This window comes from Scyliorhinus torazame, chromosome 7 (genome assembly GCF_047496885.1).
Source record: "Scyliorhinus torazame isolate Kashiwa2021f chromosome 7, sScyTor2.1, whole genome shotgun sequence".
NCBI lineage: Eukaryota > Metazoa > Chordata > Chondrichthyes > Carcharhiniformes > Scyliorhinidae > Scyliorhinus > Scyliorhinus torazame.
The window spans coordinates 8,369,327-8,387,325 of NC_092713.1; the positions used below are offsets into that span (position 1 = coordinate 8,369,327).

Consider the following 17,999-nt stretch of genomic DNA (forward strand, 5'->3'; position numbering starts at 1 on the left):
AATTCATTCCAAGACTGGTTTGAATATTTTTAAGACCCAAGGTACAAGGTAGAGTTTTGGCTGGCTGTTATGATCTGGCTGTTTGTCAATTATTGTTGTGCAAAGTAAGTCCCAACCAAAACAACTCGCCTCACTTTTGTATTTTTGGGATGAGAAGATTAGTTTATTAAATAACACTTTTGGGATTTTAAACAACTTGGAACTTTAAACATCAAATTAAAACTAAACATAAGATTACATTTGCGCAGTTGGAACGCTACTTCCGTCGGGCAGGGTATACAAAAGTCTGAGAACACGGACGAAGGTTTAAAAACAGTTTCTTCCCCCGCTGTTGCCAGACTCCTAAAAAGACCCTTTTATGGACTGACCTGATCTCTTCACACATCTTATCTACTGAGTAGTACCACACTCCGTATGCTTCACCCGATGCCTGTGTCTATGTATTTTACATTATGTATTTGTTTGCCATGTATTGGATGATCTGCTCAACTGTACGCAGAACGCCTGTACATGTGACAATACACAACTCTAATCCAATTACAGCGCACGGGCCGGGGGGGGGGGGGGGGAAATTGTCGCTGGACAAGTAATCCAGGGACCCAGGGAAATTTGATCTGCAGACCCGGTTTCAAATCCCACCGTGGAGATGGTGGAATTTAAACTCCAATCTGGAATTAATGAACCATGAAATCACTTGTCGATTTTCGTAAAAACCCAGCTGGTTCACTAATATTCTTTTAGGGAGGAAAATCTTGTCATCCTTCCCTGGTCTGACCTCCATGCGAGTCCAGACCCATAGCAATGTGGGCCCTCTGGGAAGGCCTAGCAACACTATTCAACCGCTATGAAAACACAAACCGGATAGACCAAAGCACCGAAAACGCCCTGCCGACCCTGCAAATTCCTCCTTGCAAACATCTGTGGGCTTGTGCCAGAGTTGGCAGAGCTGTCTCACAGACTGGTCCAGCAACAGCCTGACAGTCATATTCACAGAATCGCACCTTACAGAGAATGTCCCAGACACCACTATCACCATTCCTGGGTATATCCTGTCTCACTGGCAGGACAGGCCCAGCAGAGGTGGCAGCACAGTGGTATACAGTCGGGAGGGAGGTACCCGGGGAGTACTCAACATTGATTCTGGACCATGAAGTCTCATGGCTTCAGGTTAAACATGGGCAATGAAACCTCCTGCTGATTACCATGTATCGTCCACCATCAGCTGATGAATCAGTTACTCCTCATGTTGAACATCACTTGGAGGAAGCACTGAGGGTGGCAAGAGCACAGAATGTGCTCTGGGTGGGAACTTAAACGTCCATCATCAAGACTGGCTCGGTAATACCACCACTGACCAAGCTGGCCGGGTCCTAAAGGACAGAGCTGCTAGACTGGGACTGCAGCAGGTGGTGAGGGAACCAACAAGAGGAAAAAACATACTTGACCTCATCCTCGCCAATCTGCCTGCTGCAGATGCATCTGTCCATGACGGTATAGGTAGCAGTTACCACCACACAGTCCTTGTGGAGACAGTCTTCACATTGAGGATACCCTCCATCGTGTTGTGTGGCACTACCACTGTGCTGAATGGGATGGACTTTGAACAGATCTAGCAACTCGAGACTGGGCATCCATGTGGGCCATCATCAGCAGCTGCAGAATTGTATCAACCACAGTCTGCAACCTCATGGCCCGGCATATCCCCCACTCTACCATTACCACCAAGCAGAGGATCAACGCTGGAGTGCAAGAGAGCATGCCAGGAGCAAGCCCAGACATGCCAAAAGATGAGGTGTCAACCTGGTGAAGTTACAGCACCGGACTACTTGTGTATCAAACAGCAAGTAATAGACCAAGCTTGAGCGATTCCACAATGAACAAATCAGATCTAAGCTCTTGTAGTCCTGCCACATCCAGCCATAAATGGAGGCGGACAATTAAACAACTCGCTGGGGGAGGAGGTTCCATAAATATCCTCCATCTTCAATAATGGAGGAGCCCAGCACATCTGTGCAAAGGACATTTGCAACAATCTTCCGACTGTCTTGTCACTGACATCAGCCTTCAGCCAATACGATTCACTCCACATGATATCAGGAAACAGCTGAAGGCACTGGATACTGCAAAAGCTGTGGCCCCGCAAAGGCTGTGGGCCCTGACAATATCCCGGCAATAGTACTGAAGATGTGCTCCAGAACTTGCCGCGCCCCTAGCCAAGCTGTTCCAGTACAGCTACAACACTGGCATCTACCCGGCAATGTGGAAAATTGCCCAGGTGTGTCCTGTATACAAGAAACCGGACAAATCCAACCCAGCCAATTTACTGCAATATTTGTCTCACCATCAGCAAAGTGATGGAAGGAGTCATCAACAGTGCTATCAAGCAGCACTTACTCAGCAATAACCTGATCACCGTTTGGGTTCTGCCAGAGTCACTCTGACCTCATTACAGCCTTGGTTCAAACATGGACAAAAGAGCTGAATGTCAGAGGTGACTGCCCTTGACACCAAGGCAACATTTGGCATCAAGGAACCCTGGCAAAATGGAAATTGGTGAGAAACGCTGATTGGAGTCATACTGGCACGAGAGATTTGTTGTGGCGTTGGAGGTCAATCATCTCCGCTCCAGGGCATCACTATCATTCCTCCGTGTCGGGGCCTAGGCAGCACGGTAGCACAGTGGGTTAGCACTGGGGCTTCACAGCGCCAGGATCCCAGGTTCGATTCCCCGCTTGGGTTACTGTCTGTGCGGAGTCTGCACGTTCTCCCTGTGTCTGGGTGGGTTTCCTCTGGGTGTCTGACTTCCTCCCACAGTCCAAAGATGTGCAGGTTAGGTGCATTGGCCATGCTAAATTGTCCTTGGGTTAGGTAGGGTTGCTGGTTTATGGGGCTGGGGTGGAGGTGTGGGCTTAAGTGGGGTGCTCTTTCCAAGAGCCGGTGCAGACTCAATGGGCCGAATGGCCTCCTTCTGCACTGTAGATTCTATGATTCAAATATCTTGCTGCTTCATCTATGACCTCCTTGGATGTTTGCAGAGCCCTCAGACTGCTTCATTGTCTATGTCCAAATGCAGCAAGACCTGGACAATATCCAGGCTTGGGGTGGCAACTTGCATTCCTGCCACACATAGGATCTAACCACAACCCGTTGACATTCAATGGCATTCCCATTGCTGAATCCCCCACATGCAACATCCTGGGGGTTACCATTGATCAGAAAATGAACTGGTCTAGCCATAGTAATACTGGAGCTCTGCTACCAGAGCAGGTCAATGGCTAGGAACCTTATGGGGGTGACCCCCCCCCCCCCTCCCCTACCTGTTCACCATCTACAAGGCACAAGGCACGAGTCAGGAATGTGATGGAATACTCTTCACTTGCCTGGATGAGTGCAGCTCCAACAACACTAGCTTGACACCATTCAGGACAAAGCAGCCCGCTTTGTTGCCCCCCCCCCTTTCCAGAAACATTCAACCCTCCACTACCAAAGCACAGTGGCAGCCGTGTGTACCATCTACAAGATGCACTGCAGTAACTCCTCAAAGTTCCTTAGGCAGCACCTTCCAAACGCACTGCCATCTAGAAGGACCAGAACCGCAGATACCTGGGAACCCCACCACGCCAACTTTGGAAATATATCGCTCTTCCATCACTGTTGCTGGGACAAAATCCTGGAGCTCCCTCCCTAACAGCCCAGGTAGGTGTACCTACACCTCCGAGACTACAGCAGTTCAAGAAGGCAGCTCACCACCACCTTCTGAAGGGCAACTAGGGATGGGCAATAAATATTGGCCTAGCCAGTAACACCCACATCCCATAAATAACCACAATGTTACCAGGCAACTTTCCCTCTGCTGAGGAAATTCAAGAAACATTAAAACAGCCCCTACTTGCTGAAGGACAGACCGGGTTGGCTCTGGTCAGACCCCGACAGCATTTGGAGTATTGTAAGCAGTTTTGGGGCCGTATCTAAGGAAGGTTGTGCTGGCCTTGGAAAGGATCCAGAGGAGGTTCACCCGAATGATCCCTGGAATGAACAGCTTGTCGTATGAGGAACGGTTGAGGACTCTGGGTCTGTACTCTGGGAGTTTAGAAGGATGAGAGGGGATCATTTTGAAACTTACAGGATACTGCGAGGCCTGGATAGAGTGGACGTGGAGAGGATGTTTCCACTGGTAGGAAAAACTAGAACCAGAGGACACCATCTCAGACTAAAGGGACGATTCTTTAAAACCAATGAGGATGAATTTCTTCAGCCAGAGGGTGGTGAATCTGTGGAACACTTTGCCGTAGAAGTCTGTGGAGACCAAATCAGTGTCTTTAAGACAGAGATAGACAGGGATCAGGGGTTATGGGGAGAAGGCAGGAGAATGGGGATGAGAAAAACATCAGCCATGATTGAATGGCGGAGCAGACTCGATGGGCCGAGTGGCCTAATTCTGCTCATGTCTTATGGTCTTGTGGCTTGCTTCCCTCATGTCTTTCTCAACACAGCAACACCCCAGGAGGTCTCACATGGTCAATACATTTATTTGACATTTTACAAGTAGTACACCCTTTGAAATTTAGCAACTGATAACAGCAACCATTTCTCCTAATGCAAATTTCTATTCTGCTTATTTCATATCTTAAAAAATCAAACTTGGCCATGTTTACTTCAAGTGCATGCCTTTCATACCTAAAACTTTTTCACGGTAACTTACTGCATGTTAATGTAAGCCTACTTGTGACACTAATAAAGATTATTATATTCTCAATCTGGTAAACGACTCGCTCACTCCACATACACCAGGGTGGGTAGAATGTGAAATGAGGCCGCACTCAGAAGGAGCTTAAATACCAACTTTGTTTTATTCGTTCATGGAACTTGATGTGGGTGGCACACTGCGTTGCCCATCCGTAATTGCCCTTGAGGCAGTTAAGTCAACCACATTGCTGTGGGTCTGGAGTCACATGTAGGCCAGACCAGGTAAAGACAGCAGATTTCCTTCCCCAAACAACATTAGTGACCAGATGGGTTTCATCTCCTCTTTCACTCTACCCCTTAATTTTGTTTAACATCGAACATACAGTGCAGAAGGAGGCCGTTCGGCCCATCGAGTCTGCACCAACCCATTTAAGCCCTCACTTCCACCTATCCCTGTAACCCAATAACCCCTCCTAACCTTTTTGGACACTAAGTGCAATTTATCGTGGCCAATCCACCTAACCTGCACGTCTTTGGACTGTGGGAGGAAACCGGAGCACCCGGAGGAAACCCACGCAGACACTGGGAGAACGTGCAGACTCCGCACAGACAGTGACCCAGCGGGGAATCGAACCTGGGAACCTGGTGCTGTGAAGTCACAGTGCTAGCCACTTGTGCTGCCCAAATTAACATTCCTTTCTTTCCCCTTTTCAACCATCCAAAGCACATATAGTATTTATAAAAAAATTTTTAAAGGGGCAATTTAGTGAGGCCATTCCACCAACCCTGAACATCCGAGATCCACGCAGATACGGGGAAAATGTGCAAACTCCACATGGACAGTGACTCGGGGCTGGGATTGAACCTGGGTCCGTGATGCCGTGAGGCAGCAGTGCTAGCCACTGCACCACCGTGCCGCCCAGCACATAGTATTTTAATGTCAAGTCGAGATGCTTTATTGACCATAGTAATATTATACAAATATGTTGTTTACAAATTGTTGCTTAAAATTGCCTGAGTCACTCTGATATGTCGCTCAAATGTTCTTGCATGCTGTCTGTACTCTAACCTGAACTGGCTCTTGATTTTTAAGTTTTAGCTGCTTCCAGCCCTACATCTTTCCGCATTCTGCACTCTTCCAATTCTGGTCTCTTGTGCATCCTTGATTTTAATTGCTCCACTGTTGGTGGTCGTACTTTCAGCGGTCTTGTGCTCAGAAGCTCTGCAACTTCCTCTCTCATCTCCCCTTCTCTATAAAGTGCTTGCCCAATGTCACATTTTGCTTAATGATAGCACCAAATATCAGGGTACGAACAGGAGCACCAAATATCAGGGTACGAACAGGAGCATATCGGCTGTTGAATTTGTTACTGCATTAGGATTGTTAAGCAAATCGTGTCTATTCAAGATAATTCTTATCCGAATTTGTATGACTTCATTTTTAGTGCCAGAGGCTGATTATATTTTGTAGGGCACTGCCTTATCCTCCCCACAGAACGCAAAGGTGGTAACCACAAAAACACTCATTGATCACTTCTTTTTCACTTGTAAAAACACACCTGTATGAATAATTATTGAAATCCAAGCTTGCCGCTTGTCCGAAATGAGGGTAAAGATGCTGAATATTGCAATGTGAGGTTTGAGACGAGCAAACTGGGAACTTGCTGATGAGGAGTGAGATGGAAAAATCGGCCGGTGCTATCACTGCAGTAAAGGCCAGTGCAGGACAGAATCGGCTTTTCACTGTACCTCGGTACACGTGACAATAAACACATCCAATCCAAATGCTCCATACCACAAGATGCATATGCTGCCACTCCGTATGTTTCAAGACCTCCTTCAGTTTTAAAAATAAAAGTTGACTTCCTTGCTTCACCTCTCCAAATCAACAAAGTTACTGAGTCCAAGTCCAATATCAGGTGGTTTTGTCTGGCAGGATTCCACTCTTGTCTGTAGGTTATTCTTGGATGGTCTGACCACGATCAACACGTGACCAGCTGCACCCATTATATCAGACCAGCAATGGTGCGCTTTGTAAAAAAACAAAAAACTTTTAAGCAAGAGACTGTGGAAGAGCGGGGTTTTTTGTTTTTTTTTCATCCCTTGTTTGCATTGCAGTTTAGATATAAATAGTTTTTGGCATCTTTTTGGCATCTTTTACTTCATGTGAATTGGATTCTGAGCGTCACTGCAGTTATAGTGATGAAGTCATCGTAGGTTTGGTGTGTTTAAAATGTTGGTCTTCCCTGAGCCACAATATAAACTTCTTCAAATGCTCTTTGAGAAGTTCTTCAAATTCACAGACTCGAGGCAGGATAAAAGATTACCTCTTCGATTTGACGATGGTGACTCCTCGTGTCTTCTTCCAGGTAATCCCAAAGAAGACCGCAGTTTAGCAAAAACACATCTTGGCGCTTTCCTCCAATATGAACGCTCCTTTTCAAACTAAGCCACTAACAGATTCACTTCAAGATAATTTGCTTCTTTGAATGAAGGGACACAGTTTTAATATGACCATTTGAAATTTCATGATTAGCAATATTTCTCCAATTAGACTACCCACTGACGAATGCTTGTTTCCGTTTTACTAGGGTCAGGGAATTGAAACATTGCAGTAAAACTGCCGGAGAGGTTTCTCAAAATCCACCAATTCCTAACTTCCATCATCTCGACCTGCGTTTAGCCTCACACTTTCCACAAATTTTCCATATTACCTGTGTGTTCTGGTTCAAATCCACCGGAACAGGTTTTGGCCAAAGGCGGTGCCTTCAGGGTAGGCTTCTCCCTCACTTCAACACAATCCGCAATATCTTGTCGTTCTGTTGTCATTTCCGGGTCCACGTCATATAATTCACCCATACTTTGGATGAGGATGAATGTGCGTTGTTCAATACCCCAAACAATGACAAACTCTCTCTTGGCTCAGTTTTGTTATCTTGCCAAGCCTTCAATTTTCTGTGTTTTTGACAGCCAGATTCATAGTGTGGCTGCATATTGCAAAAGAACCTGATCTTAGACAGCTAACAAAGTGACTGGAGGAGTAGGCATCAATCCCACATTTTTAAAATGGGGTAGCACTGTGGTTAGCACAGTTGCTTCACAGCGCCAGGGTCCCAGGTTCGATTCCTGACTTGGGTTACTGTCTGTGCGGAGTCTGCATGTTCTCCCTGTGTCTGCGTGGGTTTCCTACCACAGTCCAAAGATGTGCAGGTTACGTGGATTGGCCATGCTAAATTGCCCTTGGTGTCGAAAAATGATTGGTGGTGTTACTGGGATGAGGGGATAGGGTAGAGGTGTGGGCTTGGGGGTGCTCTTTCCAAGGGCCGGTGCAGACTCGATGGGCCAAATGGCCTCCTTCTGTAAATTCTATGATTTTTATCAGGATCAAGCTCTGCAAAAATGGGATTACCCTTTTAACTATGAAGCTGAGATTCCGATCATGGATTTCAAACAGTGCTCGCTCTACTCATCACCGGCCCATTTCTCAAACTCTCTTTATGCAAGTTTGCAACCCCCCCACCTCTCCCCAAACCCCTCCTTGCGCTCACCTGGGGTCTTCAGGGCAGCTTTCCTCGCCCATGTTAAGTCTTTTGTCATGGCCATCGTGCCTCGGTGCCATTGCCGCCGGTTGCTGGCCTGAGGGTGGGGGTGGGGTGGGGGGAGTGGGGATCTGCTCTGCTGCCGCCGACACAAACCTCGGCTAATGCAGTGTGAAATAGGATCGGGTTGGATACCCTGCCAGCTGGAAACTCTGGCCAGCCAGGTGCCTGGGACGCTTGCGGTTGCAAACATCCAAATTAGGAGCAGAGGTGTGGGTCATTTGCCCCCCCCCCCCCCCCCTCGGGTCTGCCTGACCCACCATCTGAGATCCTGGGCTCACCTCCATTTCTTCTCCATCTACCCCCTGGTCGAGCAGGAATCCAACACTGCCTTAAAAATATTAATGTCCCAAAGAGAATTCCGCCGACTTCTCCATCGAGGTCACGTGTTTTGTAAGTGGTCTCTTCCCGTTGAGCCTCATGAGGGGAAACATGGGGCCTGAAGCACAGAATCTCTCCGTGCCGAGGGGGCCCTTCAGCCCATCGAGTCTGCACCGACACATTAAAAACACCTATCCCATTTGCCAGCACTTGGCCCATAGCCTTGAATGTTAAGATGTGCCAAGTGCTCATGAAATAAATAAAATGAAATGAAAATCGCTTATTGTCACAAGTAGGCTCAAATGAAGTTACTGTGAAAAGCCCCGAGCTGCCACATTCCGGCGCCTGTTCGGGGAGGCTGGTACGGTAATTGAACCGTGCTGCTGGCCTGCTTTAAAAGGCAGCGATTTAGCCCAGTGTGCTAAACCAGCCCCTCATCTAGGTAATTTTTAAAGGATGTGAGGCAACCCGCCTCTACCACCCTCCCAGGCATGAATTCCAGACCATCACCACTCTCTGGGTTTAAAAAAAAGTTTCCTCCAATCCCCCCCCTAAACCTCCTGTCTCACACCTTGAACTTGTCCTCCTTCGTAACTGACCCTTCAACTCCGGGGGGGGGGGGGGGACAGCTGCTCCCTATCCACCCTGTCCATGCCCCTCATAACCTTGTGCACCTCGATCAGGTCGGCCCTCCGTCTTCTCTGCTCCAACGAAAACAACCATCCGATCTCTCTTCATAACTTAAATATTCCATCCCAGGCTGGATGGATTACACACTCAACTAGGAGCAGTGACTTCACTGTTTACTTCATTTTGAGAGGGAAGGACTTTGGCAGGATGGCTAGGAAACGGGATGTAGGAATTATTTTGTCTTTGCCCTGTCAGGCCTACCTGTGACTCTAGACTGACAGCGGTGCTGTTGACTCTCTATAGCTGTCCTCTGAAATGGTCGAGCGTTAAACTGCTACAGGAAAGTCCAGTAAGAACAAAACCCCAATGGATTACCTGGCATCAATCCAGGCATGGCAATCGACACTGGTTTGCCTACCCCATTGGTCCTCATTAACCACCTGGACTGAGCTGTCCCACGAACTAGTTAAGGATCTAGTCCTACCCTTCCATCGCCATGACTAAGTATGGCCTAGCCCAGTGGCACAGGAGGGAGGGTATGGTCCTGATAGTCATCCAGTCTCGTGCACGCTGATTCCTGCCACCTGCCCTACTCAGCTGATGAATTTGTTTTCCTCCACACTGAGCAGTACATGGGTGGTATGGGCACAGTGTACTCTGGATGGGGGACTTCCGTTCCCTTCACCAAGCGTCCTGAAGACAGCTAGTACGAGAACCAACAAAAGGGGAAGGATTTGTTTGAATTCCCCCTCGCCAAGCTACCGGTGACAGATGCGTCTGAATTTGCCTAAAGCCGGATCAGTGGGAGTGACCAATGTCCATCAGCATAGGCACAGTGGTCAGGGGGCCTCTGTATTCTGCTGTGAGACGACGACGATCAGTGGATCTCTTGGGAGTGTCATTTTGCAATCTCTTTCATGTTTGCAGGTTTGGTTCCAGAACTGTAGAGCACGTCATAAGAGGCATGTGAGTCCAAACCATCTGTCCACTACCGCAGTGACCACAGCACAACAGGAGAGAGTCTCACCGATGCTGGATGAAATGACCTACTCTGCATATGTAGCACCGGATGGACAGATGTTGACTGCCTTACACACCTACATGGAATGTAAGTTCCTTTGAACAGAAGCGTGAGTAGAATGTGGTCTAGTGTGCATCTTTGCACATTGGGCCACCTGAACTAGTTTGGAAACTTACACAAAAGTTTAGGCTAACCCTCCCAGTGCCAGCACTGAGTGAGTGCCATTTTACACATTAGACTGAGGTGCTGTTAGATGGATGTTTTGAGATTTCATGGCATCCTTGAAGAACAAGGGAATTCTGTGCCCTGATCAATATTTATCCCTCAAACTATTTTGGGATTTTGTTCATCAGTTTTTAAAAATTCTTTCACAGGATGTACGCATCACTGGCAAAGGTGCATTTGTTACCCATCCCTAATTGTCCTTGAAAGTGACTGTGCACGGTAGCACAAGTGGATAGCACTGTGGCTTCACAGCGCCAGGGTCCCAGGTTCGATTCCCTGCTGGGTCATGATCTATGTGGAATTTGCACGTTCTCCCTGTGTCTGCGTGGGTTTCATCTGGGTGCTCCGGTTTCCCCTCTCAGTCCAAAGACGTGCAGGTTAGGTGGATTGGCCATGATAAATTGCCCTTAGTGACCAAGAAGGTTAGGAGGGGTTATTGGGTTACAGGGATAGGGTGACAGTGAGGGCTTAAGTCGGTTGATGCAGACTCAAAGTGCAGAAGGAGGCCATTCGGCCCAATGTTCTGCACTGTATGTTCTGTGTTGACCCACATGGTGTGGGTACACCCAGAGTGCTGTAAGGGATGGAGTTCCAGGTTTGAAGGGCGGCACGGTAGCACAGTGGTTAGCTCTGTTGTTTCACAGCTCCAGGGAGCCGGGTTCAATTCCCGGCTTGGGTCACTGTCTGTGTGGAGTCTGCACATTCTCCCCATGTCTGAGTGGGTTTCCTCCGGGTGCTCCGGTTTCCTGCCACAAGTCCCAAAAGATGGTGAATTGGACATTCTGAATTCTCCCTCTCTGTACCCAAACAGGCACCGGAATGTGGCGACTTGGAGATTTTCACAGTAACTTCATTGCAGTGTTAATGTAAGCCTACTTGTGACACTATTATTGACCCAACGATAGTGAAGGCTCAGCAATATGGTTCCGATATAGTAATCTAGTGGGAGGGGAGCTTGCAGAGTAACAGATGGTGTATCTGTTACTCTTGCCCTTTGAGGTGGTGAGGCTGTGGGTTTGGAAGGTGCCGTTGTGGGTGGTACATGCTGCTGCCAATGTGGGGCAGGCACAAGCTGATACAATGGGTCTACCAGGGCAGTCCCATATGTGGATTTTGGGAAGGAGGTAGAAGCGGGCTGTGCGAGGTTGGGGGAACTACTGGGGTTGGAAGCTGGTGGGGGGAGGGGGGGGGGGGGGGGAGAAGAGAGAGAGAGAGAGATCGCCAGAGAAGAGGCGGTCAGTGACAGTCCTGGAAGTGATGGCTTGATGCTCGGTGGTGGGATTGTGGTCTAGGGGGAGGTGGGAGGGAGTGTCCCGGGTGTTGATGCCCGTCGGACAATGACCACACCGCTCTTGTTGGCAGGTTTGAGTCGGGGTTGGATTTGAGAGAATAAAAGTGCAGCAAGTTCAGGAGGAGTAGTGGAAAGGTGCAGGGAAATTGACTGTAGAAGTCCTGCTGACAGTTCTCAATGAAGGTCAAGAGCAGGTATTGGGCCGAAGGGAAGGGTCCAGGCAGAAGAAGACTTTCGGCAGATGAAAGGATCTCTTCTGTTGGTTGTAGAATAGCGTAGCTCTCTATTGAAAACTTCTTCTGCTGTTTGGCACACAAGTAGTCCCATGTTGTAACGTCACCAGGTTTGTCACACCTGATGTTGCTCCTGGCACGCTCTCCTATATACTTCATTGAACCAGGGTTGATCCCCTGGCTTGGTAGTGATGGTAAGGGGGGGGGGGGCGGGGAGAGATATTCTGGGACATGAGGTTACAGATTGTGATTGTATACAATTCTTTTGCTGATGGCCCACACCAGTGGACACCCAGTTTTTGAGTTACTGAATTTCTTTGAAATCTATCCCAAAAGCATGCTGGTAGTGACACGCAACACGATGAAATGAAAATCGCTTATTGTCACAAGTAGGCTTCAAATGAAGTTACTGTGAAAAGCCCCTAGTCACCACATTCCGGCGCCTGTTCGGGGAGGCTGGTACAGGAATTGAACCGTGCTGCTGGCCTGCCTTGGTCTGCTTTAAATGCCAGCTATTTAGCCCAGTGTGCTAAAGGGTATTGTCTATGAGAAAACTTGACCATGTCTCCACAAGGGCTGTGGTCACTCTTCCAATACTGACATGGAAATTTGCACCTGCAACAGGTAGACTGGTGAGGTCAAGGTTTTTTTCCGTTACTTGCTGCTGTCCAGTCTGGCGGACATGCCTTTTCGAATTCTGTCAGCTTGGTTAGCAGTGGTTCTACTGAGCCACTTCTTGATGGGCATTTAAGTTACCCAAACCAGAATACATTTGTGTCCTTGCCACACTTCTTTCTCCAAGATGTTCAATGTGGGGTTGTTAATTCATTATTTCAGAGATGGTGATGATGAGCAAGATGGTCCCTTGCCCATGTGTCTTGTGACCTGCAATGTTGAAGGCTTCTTCCTGAAAGTTGCCACCCAGGTTGAGAGGGTTGTTGAGAAGGCGTACGGTGTTAGCTTTTATTGGTAGAGGGATTGAGTTTCGGAGCCATGAGGTCATGTTGCAGCTGTACAAAACTCTGGTGCGGCATTTGGAGTATTGCGTGCAATTCTGGTCGCCGCATTATAGGAAGGATGTGGAAGCATTGGAAAGGAGATTTACCAGAATGTTGCCTGGTATGGAGGGAAGATCTTCATGAGGAAAGGCTGAGGGACTTGAGGCTGTTTTCGTTAGAGAGAAGAAGGTTAAGAGGTGACTTAATTGAGGCATACAAGATGATCAGAGGATTAGATAGGGTGGACAGTGAGAGCCTTTTTCCTCAGATGCTGATGCCTAGCACGAGGGGACATAGCTTTAAATTGAGGGGAGATAGATATAAGACAGATGTCAGAGGTAGGTTCTTTACTCAGAGAGTAGTAAGGGTGTGGAATGCCCTGCCTGCAGCAGTAGTGGACTCACCAACACTAAGGACATTTAAATGGTCATTGGATAGACATATGGACGATAAGGGAATAGTGTAGATGGGCTTTAGAGTGGTTTCACAGGTCGGCGCAACATCGAGGGCCGAAGGGCCTGTACTGCGCTGTAATGTTCTATGATTGTGTACGGCTGTGCCACCACCTCTGATAGGTCTGTCCTGTCTGTGATAGTGATGGTAGCCTCTGGTCTTACAAGTCGGACTGTTGCTTGACTGTTGCCGTTGGGATAGTTTTCTCCGTTTTGGCACAAACCCCCAGATATCAGTAAGGGATATCTTCCAGGGCAAACTGTGCTGCTTCTGGTGCCTTGGCCAATTCTACTTGGTCCATCTGGCTTTACTCCTTCTGAATTTTTGTCGTGATTTAGTGCAACGATGTGGCTTATTGGATAATTCAGAGAGCAGTTAATAATAGATGACTACCTACAGTCACTAGGTAGGCCAGGCATAGATGGCAGATTTTTATACACCAATCTGACGGTCACCATTACAGAGACTAGGTTTTAATAGAATTTAAATCGCACCAACTCCTGCGGTAGGATTAGTCTCGGCCTCTGGATTCTCTCTTCCCACCCCCCCCCCCCACGCACACGCGTGTGCGCGCACATTCACAGTGCCTCATTGCTTTGACATGTTTTTTGAGCTTGTGTTTTTCTTTTTATTTCCAAAATAATGTCTCAACAATTCTTGTTGATGACACCTAGGATGCGATTTAAGGAGCAGTTTCCAAGTGTGGTAGTGAGCGGGAGCTGGTGCGGGCTTGCCGGCACTCGACCCAGTAAGGCCGTCACTGGTAGTGAATGTTAATTGGTCCACATAGTCATAGAGGTTTACAGCATGAAACAGGCCCTTCAGCCCATCTTATCCATGCCGCCCAATTTGTATCACTAATCCTCGTCCCAATTGCCCGCAGTTGGCCCATATCCCTCTGTACCCACCTTTCCCATGTAACTGTCTCAATGCTTTTTAAAAGACAAAATTGTACCTGCCTCCAATACTGCCTCTGGCAGCTCATTCCAGACACTCGCCACCCTCTGTGTGAAAACATTGCCCCTCTGGACCCTTTTGTATCTCTCCCCTCTCACCTTAAACCTATGCCCTCTAGTTTTAGACTCTTCTACCTTTGGGAAAAGATGTTGACTATCTTCATAGAATTTACAGTGCAGAAGGAGGCCATTCGGCCCATCGAGTCTGCACCGTCTCTTGGAAGGAGCACCCTACCCAAGGTCAACACCTCCATCCTATCCCCATAACCCAGTAACCCCACCCAACACTTAAGGGCCTATCTACCTTGCCTATGCTCCTCACTATTTTATAGACCGCTATAAGATCACTCCAAAGCCTCCTACGCTCCAGGGAAAAAAGTCCTAGCGTATCCATCCTCTCCTTATAACTCAAACCATCAAGTCCCAGATCCTTGTGAATCCTTTTTGCACTCTTTGGAGTTTAATAATTTAATTTCTATAATAGGGTGACTAGAACTGTACACGGTATCTCGTGTGTAGTCTTACCAATGTTTTGTATGACTTCAGCAAGACGACCCAACTCCTGTATTCAATGTTCTGACCATGAAACCAAGCATGCCGAATGACTTCTTCACCACCCTGTCCATCTGTGACTACATCTTCAGAAGCTATGAACCTGTATTCCTCGATCTTTGTTCTGTAACTCTCCCTAACACCCTACCATTAACTGAGTAGGTCCTGCCCCAATTCGATCTACCAATGCACCACTTAACAAGGCCCCACGGGCTTCATCATAGAATTTACAGTGCAGAAGGAGACCATTCGGCCCATCGAGTCTGCACCGACTCTTGGAAAGAGCACCCTACTCAAGGTCAACACCTCCACCCTATCCCCATAACCCAGTAACCCCACCCAACACTGAGGTCAATTTTGGACACTAAGGGCAATTTAGCATGGCCATCCACCTAACCTGCACAACTTTGGACTGTGGGAGGAAACCGGAGCACCCGGAGGAAACCCACACACACGGGGAGGATGTGCAGACTCCGCACAGACAGTGACCCAGCGGGGAATCGAACCTGGGACCCTGGAGCTGTGAAGCAATTGTGCTATCCACAATGCTACCGTGCTCATGACGCAATCCATGATTTGCTGGGACAGTGTCTGCCAGCTCCCCGCTAACCAGGGACAGCAGCCCTTAAAACCGCTCCTGCACCGCCAACCCCACACAGCCCACAGTCATGCCACCAAGGAGACCAGCCCCACAATTCGGAGATGCCGACCTGGCCAGATTACCGGACGCGGGATTGAAATCCGACAGGATGCCCTGTTCCCCCGCGGGGCTCCGAGGCTCAGCCCCCCCCCCCCCCCCCACCCCCCCACCCCCCCACCCCCCCACCCCCCCACCCCCCCACCCCCCCACCCACACCACCTCTCATGAGAACGCTTCGCAGCACTGCTGTCATCCACACTCTCCACTAGTGCAGAGGCGCGCACCTCCGTGGGCAACAATAGTGGACAGGCTTCTGGAACACATTATGGTTGAGCACCACACAGTTGCTGATGGAGGTATGAATGCCCAAGCAGCTGGGTCCCGGTCAGAAGCTGAGTCCAGGTTTGCCCCAAGCTAATGCAGTCGATAGGGTGTGGCCGTGGTATTCGGAGGGGTATGTCAGCGGCACGCCAGGTCCATAGCCGATTGGAGGAGTCCCAGAGGCTACAGGCGCAGGAGATGGCAGTGGCAAAAATGGCACTGAGGACGACACTGGTAGGGTGCCAGCCCAGTGGCGAGCCTGGTGCACAAAGTCCGTAGCAAGGAGTGGAGGTGTCCAAGGCGTGGCTCAGTCCGTGACGGCCATGGCGGAGCACCTCGACAGCATGGCCCAGTTGCTGGCGGACATGCCCCAGTCCCAGGTGGACCTTGATGAGGTGGTGAGGGGCATGTCCCAGTCTCGGGTGGGCACGGAGGCGGCGGTGTGCTCCAGAGCATGGCCCAGCCGCTGCTGGGGGGGGGTCATGTGTCCCAACCACAGGTCGGCATTGCCGGATCAGTCCAGAGCATATCTCAGTCACCGAGGACATCGGCACCGTGCTCTAGACATTGGGGGGAGCTGGCAGGGGCAGGCGGGCCCCGATTCAGCTGCCTCACTGTCCTGAGGTGAACCACAGAGCCCTATGGACACTGACCAGGAGGAGGGGGGTGATGGATGCCAACCCAGAGCAACCCTATGGAGTGGCGATGGCCACTAACTCCCCTGAGACCCCCCCCCTTCTGACTTCTGCCTGTCTGAAATGGCATAGATTGAAGAACACCAGCACAGCCACCTGCCTTCGTCAGTGACCCGCTAAGAGTGGGCGACATGATTCCGTCGCCCTGGAGTGATGTTATTCAGACTGGGAATGGGGGGGGGGTGCGTGAAGAGAAGAGGAATGAGATGACGATGGGGGTGCATGGCTGAGGGATGGGAAGGAAGGAGGGGGGGGCGAGAGGAGCAATGACAGACGAGGCCATGTCCTATGTGAAGTGGGCAAGGATGAGGGCCTCCCTGGACCTCGAGACTTGCTGTATCCTCACTGCTGTCACCTGTCCTCCATCCTCCGGCTGGTCCTATGGCTCCTCCATCTCCCAATATGTCGCCCCGCTGCTGTGTCAGGTTGTGGGGGGCACAGCCGACCACCACAAAGCGGGCGACCCTCCGGGGGGTGTACTGCAGGGCACGCACCATCAGAGCTGTCGCGGCATCGGATCTGCATTTTGAGGAGTCTGATGCACTGCTCAATGACCGACCAGGTGGCCACATGGGCCTCGTATCGCTCTCCTGCCTCCGTACTGGCCTCATTAACCAGGTCCCTAACGGGTGCCCCTTCTCTCCCATGAGCCAACAGGCCATCCTGGGGTGATCCTCGAAGAGGCCGGGGATCTCCCGAGTGTCCCAAGGTGTAGCTGTCGTGCACACACCCTGGGAAGCGTGCGCACACGTGCATGATTTTCATGTGATTGCACACGAGCTGTAAGTTCAGGGATTGGCACCCCTTTCTATTGATGAAGGGCACTCTCTGTTAGCCTGGTGAGTGCAAGGCGATATGCGATTTACCCCATGGACCTGGGGAATCCCGCCGATGGCAGAGAATCCTGCTGCCAGGGCATCTTGTTGGGCCTGGTCCAGGTCAAAGTTGATACAGTTTGTTGCCCGTATCCTGATTTCGCTAACGCGAGGGGGCTGGTTAGATTGCAAACCAATCGGCACGTTTCTCTATTTTGGCCCCTCCTGCTATTTACTGGCCGCGCGGCTCTCTCGCTCAAGTGCACGCGGCCATTAAATCGAGCCCCTCGAGTTTTCTTTTGCACGTATGAAGTGGCTTCCCGCGGTTTGTGTTTTCCAGCTGTTTAATTTCTGCATGAAAACAGCTCTACTTGGTTTCTGTCTACCTGGGATTCCAAATCCATGCCAACACACTGCGTCCCGAAATGGCCTTGCTGATCATTAAACTGCAAACATCTGCTCCTGACAGCCCTAAGAAGGGCCGACCTCCTCTGAGCAAGTCTGGGTGGGCAATAATTGTCAGACCTGATAGCCATACTCATCTCGAGTTCCTAAGCATCGTT

General features: G+C 49.6%; 1 protein-coding gene across 2 annotated transcripts in view; it reads left to right on the top strand.

Annotated features, from left to right (window-relative positions):
* LOC140427248 (LIM/homeobox protein Lhx8) overlaps positions 1 to 17,999 on the top strand; it is a 69,029-nt gene that overhangs the window by 42,873 nt on the left and 8,157 nt on the right. For both annotated transcript variants that reach the window (XM_072512846.1, XM_072512845.1), the window contains one exon: positions 10,164 to 10,344. In XM_072512846.1, the coding sequence (XP_072368947.1) occupies positions 10,164 to 10,344 (181 nt within the window). The remainder of the gene's footprint in view (positions 1 to 10,163; positions 10,345 to 17,999) is intronic.